The 18051-nt window shown below is 47.9% G+C and overlaps 1 protein-coding gene across 2 annotated transcripts in view; it reads right to left on the bottom strand.

The window, feature by feature from the left end:
- The window catches only part of UPF1 (UPF1, RNA helicase and ATPase), a 39867-nt gene that overhangs the window by 10309 nt on the left and 11507 nt on the right, over window positions 1-18051 (bottom strand). The window contains exons 2-15 of one of the 2 annotated variants that reach the window (XM_012809427.2): window positions 13831-13970; window positions 12195-12284; window positions 9739-9906; window positions 9115-9295; window positions 8697-8858; window positions 7985-8102; window positions 7741-7839; window positions 5504-5612; window positions 5151-5310; window positions 4944-5062; window positions 4377-4541; window positions 4183-4297; window positions 3440-3583; window positions 2847-3060 (exon numbers count right to left, since the gene is read on the bottom strand). In XM_012809427.2, coding sequence (XP_012664881.1) covers window positions 2847-3060; window positions 3440-3583; window positions 4183-4297; window positions 4377-4541; window positions 4944-5062; window positions 5151-5310; window positions 5504-5612; window positions 7741-7839; window positions 7985-8102; window positions 8697-8858; window positions 9115-9295; window positions 9739-9906; window positions 12195-12284; window positions 13831-13970 — 1984 coding nt within the window. The remainder of the gene's footprint in view (window positions 1-2846; window positions 3061-3439; window positions 3584-4182; window positions 4298-4376; window positions 4542-4943; window positions 5063-5150; window positions 5311-5503; window positions 5613-7740; window positions 7840-7984; window positions 8103-8696; window positions 8859-9114; window positions 9296-9738; window positions 9907-12194; window positions 12285-13830; window positions 13971-18051) is intronic. The other variant, XM_003796583.3, reaches the window with a different exon arrangement.

Genomic DNA, 18051 nt, shown 5'->3' with positions numbered 1-18051 from the left:
TTCCAAGTAGCTGGGACTATAGGCACCCACAAACATCCGGGTATTTTTAGAGATTAAGTCTCACTCTGGCTCAGGCTGGTCTGGAACCTGTGAGCTCAGGCAATCCACCTGCCTCAGCCTCCCGGAATGCTAGGATTACAGGCGTGAGCCACCACCTGGAAATTTTGATTAGTGAGAAAAGTGTTATTTTCACATTGCCCAGCCTAACACCAGTAAAGGAAGCCAGATATGTGAGGACACAGCCTGCTGGGTAAGTTTGACATCGGGTAGTCCAGAAGCTACAGATGAATAGTCACAAACAGCTGCTCCTAAGATCATGGTGTATATTTAACCACTGGCTCTTAACAGATTCAAGTAGGCACCAGCACCATCCTGGACAGTGGTTACCCTCAGGAATGAAGATGGCTTCCAGGAGCTGGTCAAGGTTATTTTGGGAGTTAGGTGCTGGTTATACAGCAGTTTTCACTTAGTGAAAACTCATCAAGCCAAATACAAGGTGGGCATGTGTTTACACTTCCATAGAGAATTTCCTAGGCTGGGTGCGGTGGCTCACGCCTGTGATCATTCTAATACTCTGGGAGGCCAAGGCGAGTAGATTGCCTGAGTTCACAGGTATGAAACCAGCCTGAGCCAGAGTGAGACCTCGTTTCCAAAAATAGCCAAATGTTATGGTAGGCACTTGTAGTCCCAGCTACTTGGGAGGCTGAGGCAAGAGAATCACTTGGGCCCAAGAGTTTGAGGTTGCTGTGAGCTATAACGCCACAGCACTCTCCCAATGGTGACAAAGTGAGATTCTGTCTCAAAAAAGAAAAGAAAGAAAAAAGAGGCTTGGTGTCCGTAGCTCAGTCATTAGTGTGCTGGCCATATACACTGGGGTTGGCGAGTCTGAACTTGCTAAACAACAACTACAACAAATAGCTGGGCATTGTGGTGGGCACCTATAGTCCTAGCTACTTGGGAGACTGAAGCAAGAAACAGAATCACTTACGCTCAAAAGTTTGAGGTTGCTGTGAGCTGTGACGCTACAGCACACCATAGAGGGTGACACAGTGAGATTCTGTCTCAAAAAAAAAAATTTCCTAAAACACATCCATTGAGTGCTAGGCACTGATACAGTGTTAAACAATGGCACCTGCCCTCCAAACTGATGCTTGTGGCATGGGGTCTGAACTATGCTGATCCTCAGAGTTATACAAGCAACAGAGAGAAGAGATGCTGACAGTGGCAGCAACAGGAGCATGGCCCAAGGCAGGGTATAATCTTTGGCCTCAGTTTCCTCCTTTAAAAGCAGAGTCCAACTGCCAACCTTGAGGATTGCTGGAGATCACAAGACACAGTGGCAATAGCAGCTTTTGAAACCCCTTTATGTTCTCACAAGCGGAGGACTCCACTCCAAATAGCTTTTGTTTATGTGATTATTGTATTCCAAAACTTAGAAATTTAAAATATGTACAAGTATTCATTTTGAAATAAATCTATTATACATGTTAAATAGTATTTTTTATGGAAAAACCCTATTTTCCAAAAAATAAAGTGAGTGAGAACAGTCTTGTTTCCAGTTTTTTCAAATCTCTTTGCTATCTGGCTTAATGGAAGACAGTTGGGCCCTTAGATCTGCCTGTGTTCAGTTCTCTCTCCTGTGAGATGTTGAAGGATGTGAGGGAAGCTGGGCCTCACAGACATGTGTAAGTGGAAAGAAGAAAAGTATTTTCACAACCTTTCTGGATGACTATGGGTCCCATCTCTAATATCATACCAGGTTGGACAAAGGTGTTTTCCCACAGCCTGTTATGACTCCTCACTACTCTGCCCATATTCAGGACAGGTCCTTGGTGCATGTGTGACTGTAACACTCTGTGTTGGTCATTTAGGAAGGATCTGACCACTGAGTCAAGTAGATCATCCAAAGGTTGACAAATGGTTGTTTTACAGACAATGGGGGATATGTTCCATCTATCACCACCTAAGATCCCATCAGAATATACTCTGGGTACCGACTGGGAAGACACCAAACTCACAGAAGGTAACTTTTTCAACTTTTCATTTTCAATTTGAATCCTCAGATTTTATTGTTGGTGACAAATACTGTCACTTATTTTCCTTAAAGCAACAACAGGTTTGCTTTCATCACCTTCAGGAAAACATCTGTCCCACACCCCAGAGTGAATACTCGTGGTGTGTCTATAAGTTCTTTTTTCAAGAACCTCACATACCTGCATGTGTCAGAGAATTTATATCTGGTCATCCTGAACATTAAAAGGACATGCACAGGCCTTAGTAACATTAATACTTTTCACCTCATCCAGGGCATTTCTCAGAGACCGTGGGGTAGCAGGGACACCATGGGTCTTGGCACAGTCTGATGGCTCTGTGCTGACTCAAATGGAGGCCCCAGCTGGTTCACTACCAGCATGAGTTGCAGCACAGTGAAAAGACAAATAATGCCTCTTTCTTATCAAGGTGGTTCCGACCTCAGAGAAGCCAGAAAGGGTCCTGCAGACCTGCAAGAGCTTGGGGGTGTGAGAACCACTGCTACTTAGAAAGGTTGGAACCTAGGGCCAGCATAAGTAAGACCGAGAGATTAGTGCCTATAACTTCTGCCCTTTCTGCTACAAGTGAGGCTGCAGAACCCTGATCCGAGGTGGCAACTCTAAGATTATGGAGCGCATGGGCTCCCACACCCACAACCTGAAGCAGATACTCGCTCCTTCTGACCATAGTGCAGAGAACATAGTACCAAATGTGAGGGGTCACTATGAAAAGCCACTGAAGGAGGAAGTGACAGGCTATATTCTCTCAATACCTCCTCCACAAAAGCCCCCCCCACCTGAGCAAAACCTTGTTACCTGCAGTGACACCATTCTGGAGAGAGCCCTCGTAGAAGATGTTGGATGGGAAGGCACTGAGTGCAGGGTGCATCCGATACTGGACCTGCAGGCGGATGGGCCGGATGCCCAGCACCACCAGGCGCTCAAAGAGCGACTGTGACAGCCCAGCCTTGGCTGCCTTCTTGCACATCACCACTGGGCCCAGCTGGCAGTGGTCACCCACAAGGATTAGCTGCAGGAGAGGGGCCCAAACAAGTCAGGAAGCTTGAGAGAGACTTGGCCCCAGTGTGCAACATGAGGAAACTAGAGGGCCTGGGTCCCACAAAACACCTCCTGCCATGGGTTTGGGAAAATCACTCACCAAACACTGTGACATGATCATTGTAAGGCTACGTACTGTCCCCAGCCCCAGCACATGGAGGCTCTGGGTAAGGAAGGCTAATGAGCCCATCCTCCAAAGACTGCCCTCTCAGAGGGCCCACTGTGCACTCCTCCATGTTCTGCTGGGTGCCACACTGCCTTAGAGGATGTTTTTAAAAGCCAACCTCAAGCATTAAGGATCTTACACAATGGTTTTCAAACAAGATTTTGGTGAAGGTATGGCAACCCACCTGCTTGGCACCGAGGACCACAGGAACCATGCACTCCGGCTCGGTGGCCTGGGTGCTTTCATCAATTAAAATGGAGCGGAACTGCATCTTGGCAAGTCTTGGGTCACCAGCGCCCACACATGTGCAGCAGATGACATCTGCATTCTGGAAAGGGAATGCATAGGGATCAGGATACCTGCACTGTACACATGGGATGTGACACTGGGAGTGTTCCATTCCTTGCTCTCCCCAACAATCATGAAAAAATCCCACCCCTTGCAGACAAGATACATGGTCTATGATGTAGTAACTGTAACTTTTAAGGTCTTAAATAGTCCTGCTTCATGGAAGATAACCTCTTGGCACAGAAAGGGCTCCATCCCTCATGACAACCTCTAAGGGGCAGTGCTGAGTTGGTAAATTCCTCAGGCTGAAAATTCCAATTTTGCTTAGCTGGTTATAAAAGAGCAGTGAGCGTTCTAGACCCACCTCTGGCATGTGGACCAACTTCAGGGAGTCCAGCAACAGGAACACTGGCAGGGAGCAGAAACTACTTGCCAGTAGTAGAATATTGTTCATCCCAGATCCCTAACTGTGCAAGTGAGCACAAGGAAGCAGAGGGAGGGGGTGTCCAAGTTTTCCTCTCAACAGCAAAACAAACCCATACGAAGTAGCTACTGTAGGCAGAACGGATTCCTACAGGTGCTTTGGCCTAAGCAAACAAATCAGCCCACAGGCTGTGCAGTGGGTAGCGAGGCACTCACCATGAGCAGCTCCCTCTCAGCAGTGCGCTTCAGGGCCCGGTACCGCTTCTCATCAGCAGATGACAGCTCCCCCGTCTCGTCCTTCAGCTGCTGCAGCTTCTGCAGCTCAGGCATGCTGGAAGCACACGCAGGTCAGCAGGGTGACGAGCTCTACATGCGCCGTCCACAGGGGCTCAGGACGACTGGACACCCACCTGTCCATGTTCCTGATCTGGTTATGCAGGGCCAGGAAGGACACTGGGGAGTCAATGGCCTCACGGCTCTTGGCACAGAGGCGCACAACCTTCAGCCCCGTCTGATGGATCTTCTCTGTCAGCTGATCCACAGCAATGTTGCTTGGAGCACAGACAAGCACAGGCCTAGAAAATGACTCCGCTCAGTGTTTGCCCAAGAGAAACTCAACAATCGCCAACCAGCCAAGACTGTCCCTTTTCACAATGGCAGTGAAGACATGATGTTGAGGGATTTTGGACCTGGATAGCCCAGAGCTTCCTGTCCCCCACCCAGTTCCCACAGCTCTATCCACTAAAGATAGAATGAAATGCTTTCATAGTTCTGAGTTAAATGACAGCACAACAGACTCATGATCAGCTAAGCATTGTCCTTCAGGACATTAGCTCGATTTGACACAAGTATTGTGAGACACGACACAACAGGCTCTCCTCCATGTGACACACCCAAGAAACCCAGCCCACAAACTTCCATCTCACCACCTCAAACCCCTCCCTCGGTCTCCATGCAGGGGCTGTTTGCAGCCCTACCCGTTGCCTTGCCGAGCCAGGTGATAGACAATGGTGGCTGATGTCACTGTCTTCCCTGTGCCTGGCGGGCCCTGGATCAGGCTCAGTGGCCTCTGCAGCACAGTCTTCACAGCATAAACCTTTAAATACAAGCAGCTGTTAGGGGTGGCCATGATTTACTCCATGGACATATGGGAGAGGCCCTGTCAACCTGAGGACAGTGAGCACCTGAGAGTGGTTGAGGTCCGGGAGCCCTTGTGCTGTGAAGCGCTTCGGCAGCTGACACTTAATGATCACATCCTCCACCTCATGGCCTAGCAATTTATGGTAGATATAGCCAGACACAGAGGTCTCATCTACAGCAAACGTTTTCAATGCACTCTGCATCCTGTAAAGAGAGCTCAGGGTAAGTGACACAGATAGCAACGACCCTTGTCATTGGTGTCCTGAGTTCACAAAGCTAGGTAGGAGATCCAGTTCACTGTGATGGGGGAGAATTCATAAAGATGCCATAGGCAGGAGACAATGATCTGAGAAGATCAGCTGATTACAAATAAAACAGCAGCAGTGGGCAATCATACCTATCAAATGAGGTTGACTTCCACACAAAATCCACCTGGAAATTATGAGTCACCTCCACAGGTGCACCAACACTGCTCCGAAGTTCAATGGCAATCTCATCACCATAATCTGTGTGCTGAGTTAAGTTTGCATCCTTGTCAAAAGCCAGGCTGACCATTCCAAGGAGCCCTTGGTACACGGTCTTGAAATAGCATCTACCTGGTTACTTAGGTAACCCTTCTCTGTGACTAAAGCTGAAAATGCACAGAACTAACACATAACCTGAGAAAAGAAGGAAAGCATCCTTGCTAACAGATTCTGCCCAAACCCAGCTCCTACGTACCTCCCTGCTACTCTCAGAACAACCTTCTAGCCCCTCACTTTAGCCCTTTATAGGGATGCAGAGGGCAGAAGTGAGGTTACTACTCCTTACCAGCTTGGAAGAGCACAGCTCCAGCTCCCAACTGTAAGCTTGTCCAAATGTGGCCAGCAGAGGCTTGGGTACAGAGCTCAGAGCATCCCAACTTCAGCCAGAGCTCTGTGTGTATTTTTTTTTTTTTTTTAAGAGACAGAGTCTCACTTTGTCACCCTCAGGGGAGTAACGTGGCATCACAGCTCACAGCAACCTCCAGCTCTTGCGCTTAGGTGATTCTCTTGCCTCAGCTTCCTGAGTAGCTGGGACTACAGGCGCCCACCACAACGCCCGGCTATTTTTTTGTTGCAGTTTGGCCAGGGCCAGGTTTGAACCCACCACACTTGATATATGGGGCCAGCGCCCTACACACTGAGCCACAGGCGTTGGCCGAGAGCTGTGTTTTATACAAACAGTGCACCCTCTGAATACAACTGAAGACAGGGCTGAGACAATAAGCAAGCAAGTTGCCCTGGGCACAACCTCAGGCCAGTGGGCAACACCCTTCCCTCCACCCCAAAACCAATGAGCTCTTGAAAGACATAGGCAGACAGTGGGTATGAGGGACAACACTCCCAACCCCCTTCTTGAGGCCACTGCTGGGTCATCAGCCACCAGCACTACCAGAGAAGAAGCCCCAAGATGGACCTGCCAATGTCTCCTCCCAGGGTATCTCCTCCACCCTAGGCTTTTGACTACACCTGTGCCTTCCAGATGCTGCAAGACTTCCTCCCAGAGAGTATGTAGGATTACCCTGAGATAACAAAACATAAGTATGTATGGCCTGGGAGTAAATGTGCACTCAGAGCATCTGCATGTGATGGCAGGCTTCTAGAATCTCATAGCATCAGCTCCTAGGTAAGGCTCTTCTTTAGAGCGAACTTAAGAGGTCCAGCACAGTGGCTCATACCTACAATCCTAGCACTTTGGGAAGCAGGAGGAAGATCTTGAAGTCAAAGAGCTGGAGGCCAACCTAATCAAGAGTGAGACCTGCCTCGGCACCTGTGGCTCAAGTGGCTAAGGCGCCAGGCATATACACCTGAGCTGGTGGGTTCAAATGTAGCCCGGGCCCGCCAAACAATAATGACCAAAAAATAGCCAAAACAGCCGGGCATCATGGCTGGCTCCTGTAATCCCAGCTACTAGGGAGGCAGAGGCAGGAGACTCGCTTGAGCCCAGGAGTTGGAGGTTGAGCCCACAGCACTCTACACAGGGTGACAGCTTGAGGCTCTGTCTCAAAAAAAAAAAAAAAGAGACCCCAACTCTCCAAGAACCAGAAAAATTAGATGGAGGTTGTGGCGTGCACCTATAATCCCAGCTACTCTGGAGGCTGAAGCAGAAGGATCACTTGACCCCAGGAGGTTGCAGTGAGCAGTAACACCACGGCACTCCAAACTGGGCAACAAGAATGAGACTCCATCAAAAACAAAAAACAAAAAACCCTGAAGAGTCAAACCAGAGGCCCTCTCCAAGAGCAGTATTTACTTCCCAATGAAAGCCTGTACACACTGGAAGGCATAAAACTACAGAGAGGAGAGGAGAAGCCAGCTGCCACAGGCACAAGAGACATCACCAATGTTGACATGCCATTTAGGTGGAAGAGAAATAACAGTCCAACCACCTTTCCCTACCTATGGTTTTCCATAAAAGAGCCTATGGTTTTCCTAAAAGTAGTGAAAGGTTGTGTCAATCAACATCCGCCATAAAGCATGAGATTCTGGCACAGCCACAACCATGAACTTCACAGTGGTGCTGCTGCTATCCACCTGACATTGGAGGAGCCTCTCAGACCCCTGACCTTCCTCTCTCACTAGTCCAGCCTTGCCCTCTTCACACAAAGGATACTATCAGGGACTTTGATGACATGGCCAATCCCCTTCCACAGGGGCGCAAGGTCCCCTTTGTACCGCAGGCATATCTCATCCCCCTGCATGAGCCGCATATCTTCCAGTGAAAAGAGAGAGAGTTAGTGGTTAATACATGTTGTAGCTTCCATTATGAAGAGTTCAAATTAAAGGACACTTTACAAGGGCAAAACTAGGAATTTTATGCTACTTATGGTCACAAATATTTTAAAACTTAAAATCACCTCTTAACCAAATTATGACTAAATCCTCATTACCAGAGTCAGTCTTGGGCAAAGTGAAGTAGGCGATTCTCTTCTTGTTAAGGCCCAGGTCCCACCTGACCGTGATGTTATCTTGAGTCTGAGCACATGAAAAAAAGAGCCCTGGTTAGCCTTCAGCACAGACACGGGCCTGGACTCCATGTGTCTGGGTCTCCACAAGGCATGAACGCTACTGGGACCCGCTGCCATGAAGCCAGGACACCATTAGTAGGACCTGACAGCCTCAAACACCACTGAAAGCAATTTAGGGAAAAAAGTAGTTAGGAATCCCCAGAACCCACACAGGCCAGTCCCTGCTGGAAACTCTACAGCACATGACAGGAGACCTCTGCATGGGCCACAGAACGCCAGCTGGCTGCGGGAGTAAGAGAAGGGAGGATGACGTTATAAGGTTGTTTCCTCAACACATTCTTCATGGGGACCAGGCACAAGGTCTAACTCTGGTAGCTGTGGGCAAAGCTGTGAACTGACTGGGAGGAACTTTTGTTGGATTTAAAAATAGAAAATACTCTGCTCCAAGGGCCAGGTCACCAACTCAGGGACCACTCTGCAGCCTGGCCCATGTCAGCTTCCACACCCTAAAGAGAAAATGGCCCTTCCCAAACCTTAGGAGAGATGCTTTGTTAAGCCAGAGCACAGACCACACCGTGCCCCCCTGCACGTGCCACATCACCTGTGACTCCTTTAGTTTCTTGTCATAGTCAGCCTCTAGCTTGACCAGGGGCCCAAATATGTTCTGGTACTGGTAGGCATCCTCATACCGCAGGAGGACATGCTGTGGTTCCTCATCCACCCCTGGCTTCTCCAGATCCTCCAGGGTGGCAGAAGGGTTTTCCTAGAAGACAAGAACACCAGCACCATGGCCATCTTCATTTTCACCTACATGCAAATGAACTAGAGGGACAGAGCACTCACAGTGCTTCTCACAACAGGTGATTCAGGTTTTAAGTACGGGCAAGTCCCTGAGGTACTCTAGGCCCACTCTAGAGGCAAGATGCAGAGGCTCACTTGAGTTATTTCCACAACCTTACCCCGCCCCCTCAGACTGGAATCCGTGCAGGAGCAGGACTACCTGCCCAGAAGACCCTTACCTTCCAGAGCTCCTCCAGCTTGTTGATCTGCTGTGCTGTGATCTGGCGTGCCCGCAGCTGCTCTTGCTCAGAAGGAATCTTCACCAGCCAGGATAGGAAGCAACGATCCTGGATCAGTGGCTGCCACTGTGAGCTGTCCCAGTTGATGTCCTTGAGGCTACTCTGGCTGGCACAGGGCTGCCTGCCAAGTGGGGAGGGCCACTGTGAGGCCCGGTGCCCCTCTCTGAGGCCCCAAATGGAAAGGGTCCTCCCCCGTTGACCTTTCACCTTAATGGACATACATTCCCTACATTTTATTATGCGATCACATTACCTTTAAGTTGTAAGTAATAAATCGCATCTCCCCATGCACTTGAGCTCTGAACTCTTAAAACTCAGAACAGACTTTGGCTTTACAGAATTGTTTTTATGATCTAACCAGAATACACCCCAATAGAGTTACTTAGCACTCCCAACTCCCAAACAAACAAACTCAAGTCCCAAACATTTTCATACCTCACCCCTCCCAGAAAAGATCTTTAAAGTAAAGTTCACTGGAGTTAGAGCTGTGGCTGGGCTACGGCTGATGGGAAAATGGCTAGAGCTGAGAGGCTGCACCCAGGGGACACGTTGAGGATCTCTCACCTGCACAGCAGCACCACTACCGAGTCAGCCTTGGCGGGGATGAAACCGAGGAGGAAGACATTGCGACAGCCACAGTTATAGCACTCCAGGACTGTCTCCCCTAGGGGCCCATCCTTGTGTAGAGTCACTTCTTTACATTTTGCCCTCACAAGGTGATTTACAATGTGGCTGAAACCAGGAAATGATAAATAGTTAACACCCAAAGTTTGGCTTTTCACCACTTCCAACTTTCAGGCCCCTGTTAAAAGTTCCGGTACCGTTCATGGTCCATTAGCAGAGGCGGTCACACCTCATCCATCTGGTACCCGTGGGGACCAGCCCTCCCCTCCCCTCCAACTGGGTCCCCACTGAGCGCAAAAAATCAATCCCAACTTTAACCACTTTCAAGGAAAACTTCCTTAACACAATTCACATGGTTCCTGTTTTTTGTTTTTTTTAAGTTCCTGCTTTCTTAAATCCAGCTAATTTAATCTATTGCTGGGCAAGGGCTGTGCTGGGGCTAGTGACGTTTCCTGCAAGGCCACCTCATTGCCATCTCTGCTTCTTCTTCCAAAGCCACTTCTCAGAGGCCCCATGCCTACTTCCAGGAGCAACAGCCCCTTCTAATTTGCTGCAGGCCAGGAAACCTGATAACCAGACATATTAGAAACCTAAACACAGTAAAAAAAATAAATAAATAAAAATAAAAATAAAAAAATACTGAGCCAGGGCTCTGGGCTACTCTACAGAAGCAAAGGGCTGGGTCTGAAGCTGTGGCTGTCTCTTCTCCTTCCTTGTGGCTCCATGGCCAGCACACCGCTCACCTAACACACACCAGCTGCCACACTTTGCCCACACCAGGCCAGCCACATACAGGAACCCATCCACCTTATCCAACTGGGACGCCTAATAGCCCTGTTCTCCCTTCAGGCTTTCCTAGTGTCTCCAGCAACTCTGAACCTGACCATTGGTTGCTGTGGTTGGGCAAACACCCCAAACACGTTCTGCTGGGCCTCCGAGCCTTCCTCACTGTGCTCTCTGTTCCCTTCTAAAAATCCCTCCCGTGTTCAAAACTTTATCTCAGAAGCCAACCTTCCAACCCTCTCTCACCACCACAAAGCTCATGGGATTACCAAACCAACTGTGGCCCCTCTCCAACGCCCCCAACTCCTCTTTGGAGCAGTTGCCACTGGGCATTTGACCAGAATCAACCGTTTCCTGTTGTCTTTCTGCGCCTACCTCACCCTATCACGCGCGATGCTCCCTGAAGGCAAGCGGCTGCTTCGTCACCTTTCCCACTGGGGCCTTGCACAGAACACGCAGGGGTGCTTGGCTTGAGCCTGTTTTTTCTCGGAGGCCCTTTTGCTCACTTCCCTGTTCTTGGCTGTGCTGACCGGAAGCTGGGGTTGCCAGCTAAGAGTAGTTTTATTTAGTTGCTTTTCCTGCACGAGAGGAACTAATGCAAACACAGCAACACTTAAATTACCCAGAGTATTCTGAAAAGAGGACACGAATGTCTTTTGGTTACTCAGAAGATACTTTTCTTTTAAAACCTGTTAAAAAAAATCAGCCCCTTTCTTGCCTTGCTCAGAACACAACACCTCAAGTTACTAACTCAGAGATGCCACAAGATCTGACCACTCTGTCTGTGTCCCTCCATGGCCCACATCTGCAGAAGGCACAGGAAGGTGGAGGAGAAATAAACTACTACAGGCTTTTGTCACTTTCATTCTCTAAAACGTGAAACTCAGAAAAAGATTCCACTTCTTTGTTAGAAGCTTAAAGCTCTGCCTGGCAGGCCTCTACTTTGGTTGTCCCCAGCAGTGGAGTAAACCATCCACAGGTCCACGGCAGCCCAGAGGGGGAACCGCCAGCACAGCACTCCCAGTATGGGAGCCCCTCCACTTGGGCAAGACAAATGGACTCCCTCCTGGAATTCAAGCACCACTGGTCTTGTCCCAAACACAAGATGAGGGACCCAATCACAGCTGCTGATGATCAACAGCAGGACAGGAAGCCCCGTGTCGACAGTCAAGTGAACTTAATTTAATCCAATGATTCGGGATCTGGCCCGAATTAGCCTCAAGAAGGCTCAGAAGAAGTCAGGCCAGAGTAAGCCTTCTCAGAAACTTGCTCCCCTGGATGCCTGTTACTGCCTTGGGAACATCCTCCCGTTAATGAAGATCAACAGGCATGCTAGGAGCTCATCTCGCAGAAAAAGAGAAGTAAAAACTGGGAATGAGAATTAAGCCAATCCTACTTGCACAATAAAAAGAACCACAGAGAATAAATCAAGGGTAAATACATTAAGGCATTCACACACCACCATCTGTTTCAAGTTAAACCAGTCAGAGGAGGAAAAAAACCAGGTTTGTTAGCATGATTTTATATTGTGCTTTGCTTCAACATTTCCATAATTTACACACAAATCTGAGCGCACCACTGATTAAAGACACATGCATGGTTTGATTATCTACCTGCCAGAAGTATTTCCACGTCCATTACAGAACCACTTCTTGCTGGTGTTACAGTAAACCACGCAAGCAGGATCATGTATTCCACAGTAACTAAAAAAACCAAAACATTAACAGTTAAAAGTTGGAAGGTTGCTTTCTGGTTTTAATTTGGCAGGATGTAAAATTCTTTCCTCTTACAACATTTTTAAGTTTTTCATTAGACACATACTCAAACCCAACAATCCCAATAATCAAATCAAACCAGTTAACCAAGGCTTCCCAATTCTGATGCCATAGGGAAAGGGTTGGGTGTGTGGTAGGGGGCATTTTGGGGGACAGCCTGGATGAGCATAAAAGCTACTTCCAGGGACAGAACCCCCAAGAGATGCTGAGAGAGCTGTCCAAGGGGGCCTCACACTCCCAAGGCAATTGTAGTCCCTCTCTTTTGGCATGACATTTCAGGGGCCCTGACTCTCATGATGCTATGGCCACAGTGAACTATACGCTCCAGCAGAGGGCACCGTGCTACAGGGGAACTCAGTTGACTCTGTGATAGAGGCAGCACACTCAGGCCCCATGCAGGCAGCATCTTGGGGGATGCTCACTCTCAGCCCTGGTTTTCTGCAAATTGACACACCAAAATCAAAACACTAACTCCCTGGAGTTCTGCTTTTTTGAAAAGTCAAGATGCTGTCCTCAACCAGAATGTGCTTCAGCCAAGAACCCTCTGCCCTCCCCATACCAGGAGAGGGCCTAGGATGGGGAGGACCCTTAGGACCCTCCCAACCCTCAAAGCATGGGAACAGTAGGGAGAGCAAGGGGCTGAACAGCTGAACCCCCTGCAGCTCCAGCAGGACTTTACAGGCAACTGTGTGTGTGACACGAGCACAATTACACAAGTTTGAACATTTGTAAATTAGCATGATCAAAGAACCAAAATAAAGTAAAAAGCATCACTCCACAAAGTGGGGAGAAGAACTGCTCCGTGTTCCAGAAAGCTGAGCAGGAAAGGGCCATGGGAAAAGACCTTGGCGGGCACTGATCAGGGAGGAAGAGCAGGCTGAGTCAAGGCCTAGGTCCCATGCTGCCCTGACTGGCCAGCTGCCCTGAGCAAAATCATTTCACCCCTTCTGGTCTTAATCTCCTCACAAGTGGAAAAAACAAAAAACAAAAACTGTTGCTTTTTTCATAACAAAAAAGCAACAATAAGCTCAACCATAAGGGACAAGAGATGAGAATTCCAAATTTGGTCAAGGTACAGATCTACACACTCACTACTTATTCACTCCCAATTTTCCAGGCATGGTGAAGGTATCAGGGAGTCAGACCCACCACAGAACCCTAGAGCAATCCCTCCATAAGAGAATCTCAGCAGCTTTGTTTCCCTCAACCCCAAACACTTCACCCAATGATGTGATCAGTTCTTTCTAAAGAGGGAGGAAGCAGGTACCAGACAATGACCCCAAGGCCTGGGGCCAGAGGAAAGGGTACCTCTCCCTACTAGGTGGATGAATGGGCATTAGAGGGTAACAGGGACCCTGTGGGCAAGAATGATGAGCAACTTCCTTACTCACAAGGACAAGGACACCAAGAATCAGAATCAGCACAAGGATGCTGCCCACCCCTAGGAGGAGAATGTCCCCACTTGTCAGCTTACCTGCAGGCATGTATGGGGAGGTCCTTCGTGTAATAGGTGTCTTCTTCATCTTCTTCAAAGTTCAATTCGGCCAACAACTGGCTGGTCTTGGCCACACTGTCATCCACAGCCCCATTCTGCAGGATGCCCTCAGGTCCAACCTATAGTGGAATGATAGTGTCACCCAAGTAAAGCCACAGCTCTGGGAGAGTAAGCAGGAGCACATGGTTCCTCCCCCCAAAAGAGCAATCTACTGTGATGTGCTGGTCAGCTTGCTTCTTTGAGACAGATCCCATGTTCTGATTGGGTTTTTCACACAATCTTCTTCCCTATCAAATCTACCCGACTTAAAACAGGGCACTGGTGGCCTATGACACCCAACCCCCACTGCACATCCAGTCTAACCCCGAACTGGTCACAGAGTCACACCCACAGCTCATAATCAGGATGCTAAGAAAAACATTTTGTGATAGAGGACCACCACCACCAAGATGACTTTTACAAGCAATTGCAGTGCACCTGAGGGATGGACAAAGACCCAGAGGACTACAGTGAAAGGCTCATCAACTGCTAAAAGTAAAGGCTGCCCTCACTGGAGGTGTGGGAATAGTCTCCAGGATGCCCCCCACAGGACATTTAACCCCAACACAAGGCTGAGTCAAGCAACAAGAGACTCACATGGTGAATAAACACAGAGGTGGCACACAAAGGACCAGGGAGATGTGAAGGGAGCCCCCAGGCAAGTGTCAGGTCTCTCTATCTGAAAGAGGGAACCAGAGACCTGTCCACCCCTCACAGAGCTCCTGCCACCAGGGATGTGGACCAAGAACAAAAAAGACAAAACCAACAGAGGGACCTTGTCACAGAACCCCATAATCCATTATCCCAGCAGTCTTAAAAGCGCCAACTGTACAAAGCCTTAGGACAGCAGTTGTCAACAAGGGCCAGCACCCCTTTCAGGGTTTTCCGGACAACATAAAAGTTTGTTAGGTCAGTAAGAACACCTGCCTAGTTGTGCCCAGCCTAGATTGGCACTACATTTCAGTGCGTGACACCACTTGAAAACTTTTTTCAGGAAGTCAACCACACGTTAATTGCTAGAAGACTGAATACTTCACTTTGAAGAAAAAAATTCTTTTGTAAGAAATAAAAACAAAAATCAACTTTTGAATTTTAACATGAAGAGTACTCTCACAAGTACCTCAGTACCTCTTTGTGAATCCCTGCTCTTTTTGTAAATAGTAAAACACACAAGATAAAATTCACTTATTTTAAGTGTCTTGCTTTGTCACCCAATCTGCAAGGTCTTTTTTAAAGAGACAGAGTCTTACTTTGTTGCCCTTGGTATAGTGCCATGGCATCATAGCTCACAGCAACCTCTAGCTCTTGGGTTTAGGCAATTCTCTTGTCTCAGCCTCCAGAGTAGCTGGGACTACAGGCGCCTGCCACAACGCCCAGCAATTTTTTTGTTGCAGTTTGGCCGGGGCAGGGTTTGAACCTACCACCCTTGGTATACAGGACCGGTTCCCTACTCACTGAGCCACAGGCGCCATCCTTCTTTCTTTTTTTAAAGCTGAAAAAATACTCCATTGTATAGGTGTGCCCTATTTTTTTTTTGGTATCATATTTTGTTAATCTATTCATACACTGATGAACACTTGTTTCCACTTTAGGCTGTTGTGAAAAATGGTATGAACACACAGGCACAAATATTTGTGTGGACGTAGGTTTTCACATCTCTCAAATATATGTGGAGGAGCAGATGAGCTGGATCACATGGTAACCCTAATATTCAATATATTTTCTGAGAACTTTCAAACTTTCCCACAGCAGGCACATCATTTTACATTCCCACCACAGAGCACAAGGATTCCAATTTCTCCACATCCTCCTACCAACATTTACTTTCTCTTTATTGAATCTAGCAATCCTAGTGGGTGTGAAGTGGTATCTCCTAGTGGTTTTGAGTTGTATTTTCCTGAAGATCAGTGATGGTGAGCATCTCTTCATGTGCCTGTGGATCGTTTATTTATCTTCTCCAGAGAAATGTCTATTATTCAAGTCCTTCATTACTGAATCAGGTTGTTTGCTTTGTTGAGATGTGTTTTGTTTGAAATATTGCTAGCTGGTCATCATTTCAAAAAATTCTCTCTCCATGTAATGATACTTGATTCAATACTTAGTGTCAGATGATGCCAGCCGGCACATGCAATGGCACTGATGGTAGTTAGGCTATAGACAGGGAAAAACACTGTCACAGCACGACTCTCAGCATGACCATGCCTGGGCAAGCAGGTGATAGCAGCCAGATTTCACCACAGGGTAGTGAAGGCAGCTTTGCAAAACATGCCACAGGGGGAGATCTGACAATATGGTCTAGCACAGGGGTCTCAGTGATATATACATTCATAAATAGTTGGATTAGATACCCAATATCCTCCATTTTGTGTCTTGCTCCACAAACCCTAGAATATTTACTATCTGGTCAAGAAAATGTTTACTGATTTAGTCCAGAAGAGTTCCTAAAACTTATCCTTTGATGATCTTTGAAAGCCACATGCCATTGAGGTGCTGTTACCCTCCCCTCTCTGGCCACATCTGAATTTCCCCATCTCTTTCCAGGAGGGCACATAGGGACCACAAGCATGACTGGAGGGAGGCAGCTTCAGTCTTTCTCTCTCACATACCCTCAACACATGCCTCAGTCTCTCTCTGTATTCCACACTTAGCCCTCAGGTGTAACAAGGGAGAGGAACCCTAAGTCCATTCTGGGGAGACAACACAGCATATGTGCAAGGTCAGGTGGACCCTCCTTTACCCCCACTAAAGCTAAGGAGGCCAGAGAAAAGATTCCAGATTCCCCAAAGAACAGAGGTCCCTCCAGCCTGCCTAGCTGGGTAGCACAGATGTATTCTCTCTGACACATGCCTGCACACTGGGCAGTGGTCTGCAACAACAACAACAACAACAACAACAAATAGTTGGGCGTTGTGGCAGGCACCTGTAGTCCAAGCTACTTGGAAGGCCGAGGCAAGAGAATCACTTAAGCCCAAGAGACTAAGGTTGCTGTGAGCTGGGACACCATGGCACTCTACCAAGGGTGACACTATATAGTAAGACTCCATCAAAAAAAAACAAAAAAAACAAAACACACATTTGAGCAGGGTATGGTGGCTCATGCCTATAATCCTAGCACTCTGGGAGGCTGAGGAGGATGGACTGCTTGAACTCACAAGTTCAAGACCAGGCTGAGGAAAAGCAAGACTGCTTCTCTACTAAAAATAGAAAAACTGAGTGAGGCAAGAGGATCACTTGAGGGCCTGAGTTAGAAGTTGCTGTGAGCTATGACACCATAGCACTCTACCCAAGACAATGGCTTGAGACTGTCTCAAAAAAAAAAAAAAAAAAAAAAAAAAACTGACCCTAGAAACTATCATTATATAAAAACACAGCACTGGGGGGTAGTGCCTGGCAGAAAGAAGGCCCACAGTTCCTGCCAGGTGATGTGTTCAGTGTAGGAGAAAAGGGCTGTCATCCTTGGCTGGCACAGGATCACCACTCCCACTAACTGAAGTCCTCCAAAGTTGTCAATCCATTGCCTCACACGGAAGCTATGGAGGGGCAGGACCTCCCTGCATTTACCACAGGGTTGGGAAGCCCAGGCAATAGTCCTGTTAGACACTATTACCTCTGCTCTGGACACAGTCTTTAAAGGCATATTCTAGAATTCCCACTACCTAGCTGGGATCACCAAGTCCTTCAGTCCTACTCCAGATATGAGCCCAGACCTGACTAAAGGCACACTCTGAAAGTCCAGCTAAAAGCAGCTGAGCGATTAGCATCTTCAGGGGTTTTCTACCCAGAGACAGTTCATTCCAACTCACTGCAGAACTTGAATTGTGCATCAGAGCAGGACGAACAACAGTCCCTTCATTCCCAGAGAAAAAGGACACAAATTCAAAATTACTTGCCAGGAGTAGTGGCTCATGCTTGTAATCCTAGCACTCTGGGAGGCTGAGGCAGGTGGACTGCCCAAGCTCAGGAGTTCAAGAACAGCTTGAGCAAAAGTAAGACCTTGCCTCTAACAATAGCCAGGCATTGTGGTGGGCACTTGTAGTCCCAGTTACTTGAGAGGCTGAGACAAAAGGAATGCTTGAGCCCAAGAGTTTGAAGTTGCTGTGAGTTATGATGCCACAGCACACTATTCAGGCAAGAAAGTAAGACTATGTCTCACAAAAAAAA

The sequence above is a fragment of the Otolemur garnettii genome, unplaced genomic scaffold (genome assembly GCF_000181295.1).
Source record: "Otolemur garnettii isolate 467f Iridium unplaced genomic scaffold, OtoGar3 scaffold00105, whole genome shotgun sequence".
NCBI lineage: Eukaryota > Metazoa > Chordata > Mammalia > Primates > Galagidae > Otolemur > Otolemur garnettii.
Note: the sequence above shows the minus strand (reverse complement) of the source record. Positions and strands in the feature narration are given on the sequence as shown.